The sequence below is a fragment of the Apostichopus japonicus genome, chromosome 5, assembly GCF_037975245.1.
Source record: "Apostichopus japonicus isolate 1M-3 chromosome 5, ASM3797524v1, whole genome shotgun sequence".
Taxonomy (NCBI): Eukaryota; Metazoa; Echinodermata; class Holothuroidea; order Aspidochirotida; family Stichopodidae; genus Apostichopus; species Apostichopus japonicus.
The window spans coordinates 22,477,763-22,492,478 of NC_092565.1; the positions used below are offsets into that span (position 1 = coordinate 22,477,763).

The 14,716-nt window shown below is 36.1% G+C and overlaps 2 protein-coding genes across 4 annotated transcripts in view; one reads left to right on the forward strand and one right to left on the reverse strand.

The window, feature by feature from the left end:
* LOC139968066 (small ribosomal subunit protein mS39-like) overlaps nucleotides 1-8,712 on the forward strand; it is a 33,114-nt gene extending 24,402 nt beyond the window's left edge. Inside the window, exon 25 of the mRNA XM_071972404.1 lies at nucleotides 7,444-8,712. The gene's annotated coding sequence lies outside the window, so the exon portion shown is untranslated. The remainder of the gene's footprint in view (nucleotides 1-7,443) is intronic.
* On the reverse strand, nucleotides 3,327-13,352 carry LOC139968069 (uncharacterized). 3 transcript variants are annotated; one of them, XM_071972409.1, is made up of 6 exons: nucleotides 12,601-13,352; nucleotides 7,424-7,555; nucleotides 5,550-5,723; nucleotides 5,207-5,266; nucleotides 4,495-4,776; nucleotides 3,327-4,221 (listed from the first exon to the last, which is right to left on the reverse strand). In XM_071972409.1, the coding sequence occupies exons 1-6, from the start codon at nucleotides 12,653-12,655 to the stop codon at nucleotides 4,091-4,093; spliced, it is 834 nt and encodes a 277-aa protein (XP_071828510.1). In that variant the 5' UTR covers nucleotides 12,656-13,352; the 3' UTR covers nucleotides 3,327-4,090. The 3 variants fall into 3 exon arrangements, with proteins under 3 accessions (XP_071828510.1, XP_071828511.1, XP_071828508.1); XM_071972407.1 differs by having other exon boundaries at nucleotides 3,329-4,221; nucleotides 5,063-5,266; nucleotides 12,601-13,349; XM_071972410.1 differs by lacking the exon at nucleotides 5,207-5,266 and having other exon boundaries at nucleotides 3,328-4,221; nucleotides 12,601-13,349.
* Nucleotides 13,353-14,716: the final 1,364 nt, after the last annotated feature.

Here is a 14,716-nt window from a genome sequence, read left to right on the forward strand (position 1 = left end):
ATCCTCCATAGGGTAACAGGATACTCACTTCTCTACCGAGATAGAACTGGGAACTCTCTTACACTCCATTCCGTGTACTGCACACACAGTATCACAACGTGAGTTTGCAGTTTGACAACGCATATAAGAACAAAACCCTCACCATGACCTGAAAACATTCATGGTGACCTTTTCGTCATTGCATTATCCTCTTTCGTTCTCCGTCGATCCACCTCCCAGTTTCAAATGTGGACGCGTCCGGGGCAACATTATGAAAGGAGGGGGGGGGAGGGGGGGCAATACTTGATTGTCAAAGAAACAATTAATGGCATCTCTGGTTTCCATTTAGGAAGAGAAGATAAAACATAAATGCGAGAAGGAAAAGTAATTAAAGACAATGATCTATAAAGTTGTTATTTATTTGCAATTTAATTCCACAAATGTTGTTTAATATAATATTCTCTCCTTCAATATCTGGCAAATAAAATATTTTGGTGAAAAACAATAGAGAAATTTTGAATACAGGTTGTGTAAAAAAGAACTGTCATAACATCAAATGTGTTGACTGTTCCATAGTGATACTCATTTAATAACTAATTCAATCATTCTGTCATGTGAAGTTCTCCTTCCGTTGTGGGTGATATTTCGTTATTCACCGCTATAAAGCCAACGATTCCTGAGTTCATTACAATTTACTTTAAATTAAAAATTTGAAAAAAAATGCAGGTAAAAGTTTGAATAATTATCAAATTGTTCCAAGTTATATTAAATAATATCAGCCTTGTTCTAACACAGTGTGTAATTAAACAATTTTTAATTAATATATAATTTATAATTTTATAATATATAATTTAATTAATATAAATGTAATACATTTGTGATAATTCTATGTAATCAAGCTTTTTCCAGTAAATGACAGAGAAGGAAAGAGGAGAATAACAAATTTTATTCAAGAAGCTCAGCAGTATTTAAAAAACTGTTCCATATCAGTTGCTTCCATCACCCATTGGTACCTTTCCATAGTACTATGGTCTGCTTCCAGCAAATATCCCAGAGTAAGTGAAATCGTAAGGAAAAAGTTCATTTTGACATTGTATGTGTTATAGAAAACATTCACCATCCCTTTAAAAGTCACCAGTTTTGCCCCCAGATATGCTAAACAGTCAAATAATTGTTACTGATGTATAAACTTGTATATGCAAACAATTTACATGGTATATCAATCTATACAATTTTATACAATTTTATACAATTTATACAATTTACATATATTCAAACAATTTACTGTCACCCAGGGTTGTCAGTTTGGCGTTTCAAATGCCAGAATTTTTTTTTTTTGTGTTTTTTCGTGGCAAGTTTTCTTTGGCTTGAGGAAATGGAAGGTCTAGCCAAAACAATATTTTGGCATGTTTTGTTGAAATTGCTGAACAATAATAAGAGAAATAGCTGAAATTGTTAAATTTCCCCCAAAGAACATTGATTTCAAACATTTAATGTTGTTCAGTCCGACTCAAGATTACGTATAGGCCCTACACGTTGGTAAAACCATATGAATTTTTTTAATACCTCATTTCTATCCCAGCGTTCAGATGCTCCAATTGCAGTTGAATTACCAATCCACACAATTCCTTCCCATAAATAGTGGTCAATTATCATAAAATAGCAGCAAATCCATATTTGGTATTTTTTGTACCAGATTTGGCAACTAACTTAGCCGGTTGAATGACTGAGAAACTGGCAACCCTGCTGTCAACCACAAAACATTTTCACTCTATGAGACACATATACCTATCAACTTATTGAAACTCCTCATTGCAAAGGAATAATTTGTCAAAAGTCAAAACCTCCAGGATAAATACTTTTAAAATCTTTAGCAAAGTTTTATCACACTAAATTTAATAGATGTTTTATTGCTACCACTTAGATGTATAGCAGACAGTATTACATTTTTTATAAATCCCATATTTGCTCAAAAAGTTCTTCAAAAGGGTAATAGTAGTATTCCTACAGACATCAATCAAACCTGTAATTTATTTCTGGATAGTTACTGAGTCTTCATCGACGCCCTCTGATATTACAAAAAGCAGATAATCTAGGTATCTGTATTTGTATTTATTTGAGGTTAATAAGGTTGCACCTTATCTGCTCACACTAGTTTTATCTAAGTTGTAGGCAGACTTGCTTTGTTTCATCTCCTAGGCATTGGAATAATGTGTATCTACATTGCTTGTAGGAGGCCTAGCTTCACTGCATTTGGTTTAAAACCCCTCCTCACTGCAGTTAACATATTTAAACCATGCATGTTTCTCCTGGGATTTAGAAATGAAGTTTCCCCATTTTTGTGATTGAAAAGGCACCTTATAGTTTTGTCATGTCAGTGTCAATGCTCTCCATCTGATAAGAATAATAATAATACCACTGTTCATTTGACTATAAATATACCTCAAAGAAGGCACAGAATACCCTTTTTTTGTGCCCATGGTGTTGGTGCGATTAATAATATTTATACGATCATAGTGTTAATTTACATGTTTGTTGAGTGACTGTATAAAGTTATTTGTGTTTGAACAAATCTATGATTTCACACTTATATTTGACAGAGATGCTTATGTATTTGACACAAATACTAATTAACTTGTTGACTAATTTTGGTGAAAATACTATTTGTTACAAATGCTATTGGTATTTCTTCATAGTGCTTTGAACACTTTAAGCAAAACACAGGGACAGCATCATCAGTACTTTATGGAAATTGAATACTGCGCTGTTGTGCCCTTTAAGTTTCTTTATATGTGACATGGTGCCCCCCTCAAAAAAGTGGTAGACCACCCATGGTTAATTACTAACAGCCTTTGACAAACAAAAGCTCTTTGTTTGTGTGAACTTTGTGCTCGACAGTCCTTTAATGTGGATAAGATTACCCAATATTTTACATTTCACACACAAAAAAAATTGGAGCATATATACATAAATATTGTTGTGGAAAATACATAAATGTTGTCAGCTGTCTGCAACTAGTCTAAAATTGTGCTGAAAACAGAACTCTCAGCTGATATATGTACAGTTTAATCTACAGTTCATTCATACTTAGTAAAGATTCCTAAATCCTATTGGTCCATTCAGGTCAGCTGACCGTGGTTAATCCTGTGAGTAACGCACGGTAAAATTACGGGACATCACTTTAATAAATCTTTGGTTATATGTAACCAAAAATGTTTTGTCTTATGATTTTTCCCCCACACAAATGGTAGTGTATGAATGAACGGGGTTAATCAACGGTCTAGCGTGCGTTACTCACATGATTAATGCACTCCGGGTGTTAATGCTATTGCATTATCCCCCGATCGTGCATTAATCCTGTGAGTAACGCACGCTAGACCGTTGATTAACCCCTTATTTATGTACAATGAATGGTGTGAGTGATGTTAACAACAGTTCTTACCATTGTTTACTGTGTGCCTTCAATTTGGTAGAGCTTTGTGGTCAAATGGAAACACAATGGACTTTGTGATCTAAGGATTGTTGGTGTTGAGTCCTGACCAGATCATTACATCATGAGCTTAGGCAAGGCACTATATTGACTCTCTCTTTACCCAGATGTATATCTATGTGGACCTGTGAAGGTAACATGTAAATAAAGTTGTGGCTGCCTGGCAGTAGTTGTACCCTATGGAAGTCCCCAGCAGACACATAGATATGCCTCACTGTTTATTGTTCTGGCAAGCGGCTGGTTGAATTGTGCACACGTGGGTGTGTGGGTACGCCAAGTTACCAATGACCAGGGTTGAACTGTTGTAAAGTTATGTGAGGCTTTGACTTGATACAAGACTAAATCTTCAATGTTTAACATTTTACTGAATAGATCTAGAACAATCTTTTTGCTCCTGGTGCCATTGAGTAACTACCGGTGTAGCTCCGAACACTCCATGTTAGCTCCGAACACCCCATGTTAGCTCCAAGTGCTCCATGTTAGCTCCAAATTCTCCGTGGAGCTCCAGATTCCATGTAAAGTTCCAAACTTTATTCACAGATTCAGACCCCCTTTAACAGCTAGCTGGAAGCTCCTCATGTAGCTGCCTGCAGGCCACTCTGCTACTGGATAGATATGTGTTCAAGGTACTTCTGAAGAGCCTGATGTTGTATATTCCGACAATAACTCAGAGCTGGTGAGGGATTTCTCGTTGGTGGGGATTTCTCCGGGTGTCTTTAATCCACCATTCAAATCTTTGAGGCGTCCTTGAACTGTAGATGAAAAGATGAAAGAAAAGTTTGAAATTAATTTTGGATGTCTGGTCGGTTGAATCCATCTCGTGGAATCCAAGGTGTTGCATGATGGGAGGTAAAATTTATCACAGCGGGAAGAGAGCAGTCAAAGACAACTTCTTCACCGCATCTGTCTCAAAATCTGGAAGTACCGTAAGCTGAAATGATATTCAGAGGAAGACTAACATTAATAATTCAATTTGTCCTCTCCTACCTCCCTCAGTTGTGGGGGGGGGGGGTAGGAATACTCACTTCTTCCATTAATCCACTCCCAGTTAAGTTGTGGACCGGTGCTGCAGGCTGTCCCATGGCAAGTGGCTCTCCCATCACATGGTCCTCTGTAGGCCATATTTATAGGAATAGAGGTTGTCCTGTTTGCAATGATGAGTCTGCAGATATTAGTGAAAGTAATACCATTGGTTCCGCATACCGGTAGGTGACTGCGTTTTTGGAGGCATCTAGACCGCTGGCAGGTAAATAGTGACTCGTTCATGGAGATGAAACTATGAAGCTGGGTGAAATTTACACAACTTGCTGGAAAATAAGAAGAAATTAATTTTAAATTTAATATATTTGTTAGTAAGCTGTAATCACTGTAAAGATGTGGCTCTGAAATTTTTGCTGGTAGCAGTAGTGGTGGTAAAGTGGTGGTGGCAGCAGTGGGCCGAGGTGATGGCAGTTGGTATTGCGTGTATAAGAGTCAATAGATGTTGAGGATGTCGTGCATGGATTTGCAAAGAAGTATGTTGCTACAGAGGAAAAGGTTACCAATGGTTTCCAATGATTAATTTATTTTGTGGTTTAGCCTTGAATGTCATACCTATTTGTGGGGTGGATAGTCTGCTTGTTTCCGTGGTTACCGATACAGTTGTTTGCAGGTCGTTCACAGCCCTTTGACACTTTTTGCCTGAACACAATGTTGGGCAGCACTTTTCATGTTTCTCACAGTGTTGGTCGTACTCACATTCATGTCTTCGGCAAGGGAACAGGTGGGCACTGACTTGTGGGCATTGGCCTTCATGAACTGAGGAAAGGTTGTATGTATATTCCCATTGTTAATTTGAAGCCATTAGAATTAGCATTAGTTCAATCCAATGTAACAGAATTGACTGAGTTGTCTGAGTAACAACTACTAGTGTTTCACTAGTCTCATGTGTATATATGTATATATTTGTATATATATATATATTATATTATGATTGTCCAAAGCTAAAACTACCTAATGCAAATGTTGTAGGTTAAGGGGACAATTTGATTGTTACTTTGAAGGGAAGAAAATAATAAGGGAATTTTGAAAAATCTCTGACCTGGGGGTATTGTTTTCCTTGTCATGCATTTAGCTCCACACAATTCGTGGCATTGACACTCTTGTTGACCTGGGCAGTCTGAGTTGCTGGAACAGCTCGGGAAGTTGTCACAGGAGAAAGGAATACCAAAAAGACGATAGGTTCTCTGCTTGAGAGCAAACTCCTGGCTGTCATCTGTGAAAAGAAAAACAGATGGACTATAGAATTACTTCAAAGTCTTTATTTCCTTATCAAAAACAACAAGAACATCAGCACACTCACAAACACACACACACAGACACACACAAAAAAAGAAGACAATTCTCCCATTGAATTTCTTTCTCAAAAAATTGCATCATATTTTTTTCTTTACAGACAGATAAAACCTTCAAGCCAAGCACGATTTGAAATTTGCATAATATTCAACACACAAAGCCGTAAGCAATACGCATAAGACATTTTATGTTTAGCACTCTGCTCGAGCCGAATCTTTTCACAATCAGTGGAGAAACACGAAGACAGACAGTCTCTTTAGTTGCTGTTTCTTGGAGGCATCCATAAATTATTTCGTTAATGAGGATGTAAAATTCGAAGAGATTTTTCTCTTCTACGGAAGATTAATTATCGATGGGAATCTCGCAGATGTCGGTCATGTGTCATTATGATAATATTTTATCAAAATTTTTACATTTTTCATCAGTTTGCCATTCTAGAGATTTCAAGAGACTCACATTTATTTCATGATTGTAAAGCATTTAATGATTACCATCTCAGCTTCTCATCTTGTTTTTGCTGCTTTTGATAGATGTCTGTCAAATGTTAAATGTTTCATTGAACATACTCTTTGACAGGTAGCTCTTAGAGTCACTTTATTCATGTAGCATAACTCTCATCTTGAGCATAACAGATTGTGAACTGGCTGAAAGTGTAGGGGGGGGGGGGTAGAGAGGGGGAGGCAGGTAATGAAAGACAATACCTACGATTTTCAGTTTGAACTTTGTTCAGTAACATTTTTTCTTTGATAGTTCATACCTATGCTATTTGTATGCATGAAATTAGAAATGTGACACTGTCAGAGGTTTGGGCATGCTTTCACAAGGTTTTAGGAATTTCTTTCCACAACATGGATCCCATTTCTTCTCAAAGTAAACAAACACAACTGTCACAATTGCCCTTCTGATTAACATCTGCTCCAAACAGCAAAAAGCATATTAGTGCATATAGTGGTATCATGATTTCCATGTTCTATTTTTTTTTTTTTTTTTTTTTTTTTTGGTAAGACAAAACAAAAACCAATATAGAGCACACAACTCATTTTCTTCATATATACGAATGAAGACTTATGAAAGTCTGAATTTCATTCAATGAGCCCCTGGTGCATTACTTGTAAGTATCTCCATCAAATACGATGGCTGGCTGTGCTGCCCTTTAAAGGGATACTCTGTTAGCTGAAGTTCACAGGTTTAGCCAAGCGTTTTGTGTCATGGAGATCTTATTAATACATCCAATAGCAGCAGAGTTAGTGATGTCATCATGGGCCGGCAATTAAAGTGAAACAGTTCTTTAAATGTATAAATCATTTATACGCTGAAAAAATGATATTCTTTACAAGCGAGATGCTTGTTAATTGAATTTGAAATGTAGAGGACAATGGTCTCTAAACAAATGAAGGGACATTTAAAGTATAAGTCAGCACAGTATTTTATAGGAGCACCATGATGACATCACAGACCTCCTACTAAGATCCATTTCATGGATTAAGGAAGGGATTATCTGGTAAACATAGTTTAAATCCCAACAACGATCTGTTGAGGTATGGACATTGAAGAATGTATTTCCATATAAAGTGTCACATTGTCAAAGTCAAATTGTCAAAGTGGAATTGTTTGACCTACCTTCACCTCTTGATTTGCAGACTCTCTCGCAGTTGGCAGAGCAACTGCAGATGAGATCATCCTGGCAGTCTGAGTCCTGTTGGCAGGTCTGATATTGAAGACAGATGCTCCTGCCAAGCAGAGATATGCTACCTGTTGAGAGATAGGAGACAAAGCGGTGTCAGAAGTGGGACGAGAGAATCCTCAAGGAACTGACTTCGCTGCTGTTGGTGACAGCGAATACACTTTTGTATTATAGAGTCTCATCAAGTTAGAGGAAGAGCAGAGGCAGAAGTTGCTGGACTATTTTTATGTTTTGTTTTTTTATTCAGGAATCAAGAACCAAGTACATTTGCTTGATTAAAGGATAACTGGATAACAAATAACTATTATCATTCAAATGTGGGGGTAAATAAAAAAGATTCGTTTAGGGTATTAGGGTATCAAGTGCTGACTCATTTTGATTTCATCCCTCCACCCCCCTCTCCCACCTAAGCAACAAAAAGAGAATTATCCCAAAAGATGTTAAATGTCTACATTGATTCTGTACATGATCTTTCTAGCTTTATCTAGAAATACCTTTCATGTTTTAAAGTTGATTGTGTGAGTTCCTTATTGCATGTCTGATGTAAATGAAGTTTATAAAAAATGTATATCTTCTTCAGTTTTGGAAAGAATTCTGTTGAAGCTAAGTATTATCTGATTACGTAATGTTAACAGAGGGTTGGGTAAGGGGATTTGGAGAGGGGCAGGGGAGGGGGCGATTAAGAAGGAATACTTCAGCGCAGTTATCTGAAGCATTCCACTAAAATTCAAGTGTAATTCTGGTGAGGAGTGGAATAAGGTAGGGTAAGTACAGGAATGAAATATGTCCAGCTCCTTATTGAGTTCAAAGAGGTCTTCTGTTTCTTTGTCAAATATATATATATGTATATAGTACAAAACCACAAGTACAAATAGAATTGCCCTTGGTATGAGTACCATGCTCTGCATGAGTACAAGTATTTAATCTTGAACTAGTAGTGTATCTATACTAGATTTCCTAGATGCCCATAATATGATCCATGAGTACGAGTACAAAACCATGAGTACAAATATGAGTACAAATAGAATTCCCCTTGGTATGAGTACCATGCTATGAGTACCATGCTCTGCATGAGTACAAGTATTTAATCTTGCATAATGCAATATTCGCTCTTCGTTACTCATTATTCTTTCTGGTTTTATTCTTTCTCGTCATCATCACATAATGTTCATTACAGTAATTTACTGATAAACATGTTACGATCAATAAAGTGGAAATCAATCATTTTTTACAGTTCCCATCTCATTTCTGATTTGTCTGTACAAATTCTTTCAGTGAAGGCTACAACCATACTACTTTTATTAAATGGAATTTAACGGCTGTACAATTAATTTGGCTTGAAAGTTTATTAAGAAAAATCCAGTATAAATACATGAAAGTACATGTTATAAATATGATATATATATATAGCGAAGGATAGGGTGCGGGTTGGCGCAAGTAGGATTGAGAGTAAGACTAAGACCATTTTAATGTATTGTTGCAGCATAATTTCCTGGTTTGGGGGTTTCCTCTGTTTCACAAGATCACTTGGTGCTTTTGGTCTGCGGTATACCATACCCTGTACTTCACACCCCCATATCAACTAATATACCCCCCGCTGAGAAGTTATATAATGGTTAGTTAGTAACCAAGATTTTCCGTAAAGTTGTTGCCGATAAAAAAAAGTCAAAACCAAAGACACTGGGTTCCAATCCGTACCGGTCATAAACAGATAAGTTATCTAACCAATCCTGATATTGCGGTTTAATGGCCTTGTTATGCAGTTGTTGGATCCTGGTGTTTTCGAAGACGTAAGAGGAAGTCGTTACAATTTAAACAAAAAACATATTATTATTTTTTACAAAGGAGCTGATCAGTATTTTATGGATCAATGACGAATAAGAAGAAAAAGAGGGGGCGGGGGAAGGGAGGGGCTGAGACAGGTCTGCATACAGTGTGTCCAAAGGGATAGCGGACCACTCAGTAACCCGAACCCACCCCTCCAGAACCTGCTCGGTATTGGTAGTGAAGAAAATAATGTGCGTTACTAATCTCTTCAAGGGAAGAACAACGTCACAAATATCACAACAGTAAATCCGAATGATTTTCGTGCACAGGCGATTCTCACTGTTTCGATCTGAGTCGATGTTACGTATGAAAGGGTACTGTTTTTTTTTTAATTGGAAATATCAGCTCACGGCTAGAGAACAGTATGATGCAGAAACGTGCTTACGTCATGAATGTAAAAATTGTCTTTGATTGAGAGTTCCACATCGGATATAATTATTGGGGAAGTCGTTACAACAATAATGATAATAATAATAATATAAGTTTAAGCATTGAAAAACACATTGCAAAATTATTTTTCTTTCAGTAGGTGCCCGAAAAATTCTCAGCATATTGCCCGAATTTTCACCCAAAAAATTGAAAAACACACTGCAAAATATTCTTCTTTCAGTATAAGAGCCTGAAAAATTCTCAGCATATTGCCGAATTTTCACCCAAAAAATTGAAAAACACACTGCAAAATATTCTTCTTTCAGTAGGTGCCCGAAAAATTCTCAGCATATTGCCGAATTTTCACCCAAAAAATTGAAAAACACACTGCAAATTCTTCTTCTTTCAGTATAAGAGCCTGAAAAATTCTCAGCATATTGCCGAATTTTCACCCAAAAAATTGAAAAACACACTGCAAAATATTCTTCTTTCAGTATAGGTGCCCGAAAAATTCTCAGCATATTGCTCGAATTTTCACCAAAAAGTTTGGTTGGGGGGCTGCATCCCCCCAGCCCCCCTGCCCCTACGCCTATGCTCTCTCTCTCTCTTCCTCTCTTATGATGATTTCAAACACATGAGATGTGTTTTTTCTTTGTAAAACAGTAAATTTTGCGCTGTACGATTCACTGTTTTGTCAATAGAAAAAAATGTCGTATTTCAAAACTTAGTAAAGAACACCATATATCTTTCAAAGTTTTCCATAGTGTTTAATTATTGCCAGATGAATTAACTATTAGCAATGAACAGCTTATCAAAGAAGAGCTATACTTAACTGACTGACAGGAAAAGAATTTATTCCAGGATACAGCCTTCGTTCTTTATGAAAGAATTTACTTAAGTGGGAATCGAGCTTAAATTATCTGTTCTTTTTTTTATCGGCGAATTTGCATCTCTTTAAACTTTTATAGTCATGATTTCGACATATTATGTAGGTCTGACATTTACTCTGTTGTTATTATTCGTAGACATACAGTATTGCTTGGCTTGATTTTTCTAGTCCAATTGTGTAGTAATGCCGCCCTCCCCACTACTCCTACCCTATGGCGGGCCATCAAATCGTGGGAATCGACTTATACCGATTTAAGTCGACATATATCTATTTCCTTCGACTTATACCAGTTTCCAGCAGCTTAAATTGACTTCTACCGATTTAAATCGACATATACCATTTTAATTCGACATATCATCGATTTAAATCGACATATACCAATTTAAATCGACATATACCAGTGTAAATCGACGATATGTCAAATTAAATCGGTATATGTCATTTTAAATCGACATATACCAATTTAATTCGACCTACACCAGTTTAAATCGACATATACCAATTTAAATCGACATATACCAATTTCAATCGAAACATACCAGTTTAAATCGATGATATGTCAATTTAAATCGGTATATGTCAATTTAAATCGACACATACCAATTTAATTCGACCTATACAAGTTTAAATCGACATTTACCGATTTAAATCGACATATACCAATTGAAATCGATGATATGTAAAATGAATCGGTATATGTCAATTTAAATCGACATCTACCGGTTTAAATCGATGATATGTCGAATAAAATCGGTAGAAGTCAATTTCCTTGGACATATATACCATGCAGTTTCTAGCAACTCAAATTTATATATACCTATTTAAATCGACATATCATCGATTTAGCTAATTAACATATTCCAAATCCCGATTTCGGTGATGATTGACATGTGAAGATACATTACGTGCAGATACATCGATTTAATTCGATGATATGTCGAATTAAACTGGTATATGTCGAATTAAACTGGTATATGTCGATTTAAATCGGTATAAGTCGATTCCCCACGATTTGAGACTGCTGGCCCGCCATACTACCCCGCCAGTCATACGATCTTTCCAAACTTGAAAAATATCGTTAATGTTACAAGCAAATAAAACGGGCCGAAAATCGTCATCGCTACAATTTTCAAAATATTTTATTATTATTTTTATTAATCAGTTATTTATGGATAATTATTCGATTATTTCTCGTATTAGTCGAACCCAATAACTTCTGTTCAACCATTCAATTTTGTTTAATTTCTTCGATGTCAAATCCGCTCTTAATTTCTGTCGTTCAAAGTCTTCCTGTAAAAATAATTATTATATGCATGTAATATTTCCGTAATTATAACTTTAATGATATCATATAATAATTACGTTGTTCGTGTGGTCAGTATTACATCGATATATATTTTGTTTACGTTGGAAAACAGTAAACTTATATTTGTTCTTTATCAGTAACTTACTGCTACTTACTGCTACCTTATAAATTCAACTTATATGGTCCATTGTGAATACTACATCTTTGAAATGTATTGTAACCTTATATAGGTGTCTGGTGGCCACCGAATAAGTTTTCAGATTTGTGGACAGGGCAGAACACTCAGGGATTCAGGGCGGTGGTTTGGAAGGGGGCCATATGACACGTTAGCGACCCCTCTTGATTGGGGTCTAACGAAAGATGCATGGTTACCACCGGACCGGCCCCTCCCCCCCCCCTTTTTTTTTTTGGAGAAATTTTGGTTTGAAAAAGTGTAATTAGATGTAAAGTGGGGCCGCGTTTCGAGATATTTAAAGTAACTTTAGATTCAAGAATTTCCCCGGTTTGGTTAGTATGCTCAATAACTGTGAACTGGATGGTATACGGGGGCATATAACAGAACAATAATCGATCACTAGCTCCACCTGTCCCACCAGCCCACTGGTTCCCGAGCACTTGAACTAATACGAAACTTAAACCTTAAACAAAACATGCAATCAACATAATTAACAGTTATAAATCATTGTATGAGAAACTCTTAGAAGAAAGTTTGTCGTCCAAACCTGTTCCTGAGAGGTGTAATAGGATGAACGCGGTCTCGAGATAATATATCTTCATTTCTCCAAATTTGGTCAAATTTTAATTCTTGTTCTCAAGAGGCGCCGACCGGCATTGATTTAAATTTCCAGGCTGTGTCCGTCCACTTCGCATTGGAATATCGAATAAGTCAAGAAGCTATTTACAACATTTGAAATTAATTCACGATAACGATGGGCCTAGCTCCGCAATCATTCCCAGGAAGGAATTTAACTTTCGATGAGTGTAGCTAAATATACTTTGTTTTTTTTATAATTTTTTTTTATTAATATTCAAAATACAGGTTTTTATAGATAAGAATAGAATGAAATTTCTCCAATAAACAATCATTGACTGATGTTGTTATGACATTATCTAAAGGCTTGATGAAATATTGTTCTGCCCATTCCAAGTCTTCAGCTTCCCTTTTGTAGTCGACTTGAAACAACGACAACAAAATAGCGAGTAAAATTATAAACAACTCTTCAATTGTCCTTGTTGTGACCTAAAGATTATTATTATTATTATTATGTTTTTGTATTCCGTTGAGTTTACATCTGATTAATACAACCCCTTCAACTTCAAGTGATTGCCTCGGATCACCTCACATCGCAATTCACCTTAGACGGGTAAAATCTTACTATATAGTTATCAAATTCACTTTGTTGTCAAAACCAATAAACCCTTTAATGAACTTATTACTGCATATCACCTACTGTAGGTATGGTAGACGAAGATACCACACGCGGCGCCAACCCGTAATCTGTTCAACAGAAAAAAGGAAAATTGAACTTCGCTCATAAAACTAATATAATATATATATGTATACATATGATAAGATTCGGTATAATTGACACTTGGTATATGGATGTTTGTAAATATGAGAATAATAACCCATTGTTCATAAGAAATAGAAGTTCAATAAACAAATACACTCATTCAGGGATTTTTAAGGTATACTGATGACAATGAGATGCAAATCTGCGGCCTTCCGAAAAGATAAATATATAAATGGGAAACATGCCACTGTGTTTGCTTTGTCGATGGAAGGTTTGAGAATATTTCCAGTGACTTTACCAGTGACATTCATCGTCTACTAATACTAATACTTAAACTACTACTACTTATACTGCTACTACTGCTACTACTGCTGCTACTTATACTGCTACTACTGCTACTACTACTACTACTACTACTTCTACTACTACTACTGCTACTACTGCTACTACTGCTACTACTACTACTGCTACAACTGCTACTGCTACTACTACTATACTACTACTACTGCTACTACTGCTACTACTACTACTACTTATACTGCTACTACTGCTACTACTACTGCTACTACTACTACTACTTCTACTACTACTACTACTACTGATACTACTGCTACTACTGCTACTACTGCTACTACTACTACTTATACTGCTACTACTGCTACTACTACTACTACTGCTACTACTACTAATACTGCTACTACTACTACTTATACTGCTACTACTGCTACTACTACTACTACTGCTACAACTGCTACTGCTACTACTACTACTACTACTACTGCTACTACTACTACTACTTATACTGCTACTACTACTACTAATATTACTACTACTGCTACTACTACTACTTAAACTACTACTTCTACTTTACTACTACAGCTACTACTACTACTGCTACTACTACTACTACTTATACTGCTACTACTACTACTAATATTACTACTACTGCTACTACTACTACTTAAACTACTACTTCTACTTTACTACTACAGCTACTACTACTACTGCTACTACTACTACTACTTATACTGCTACTACTACTACTACTACTAATTAAACTACTACGTCTACTACTACTACTACCGATACTACTACTACTACTTAAACTACTACTTCTACTTCTACTACAACTACTACTACTACTTCTACTACTACTACTATTTCTACTACTACTACTACTACTATTTTCAAAGGAAACCAAGAGCCGTTTCGGTTTAGTACGTGTATGACGTCACAGATCATTACGGTGGATATACTTCAATATTTTGTTTCTCGGAAATTGAATAAGATAGGATACTGGTTGTCAGAGTCAACTATATTTCCT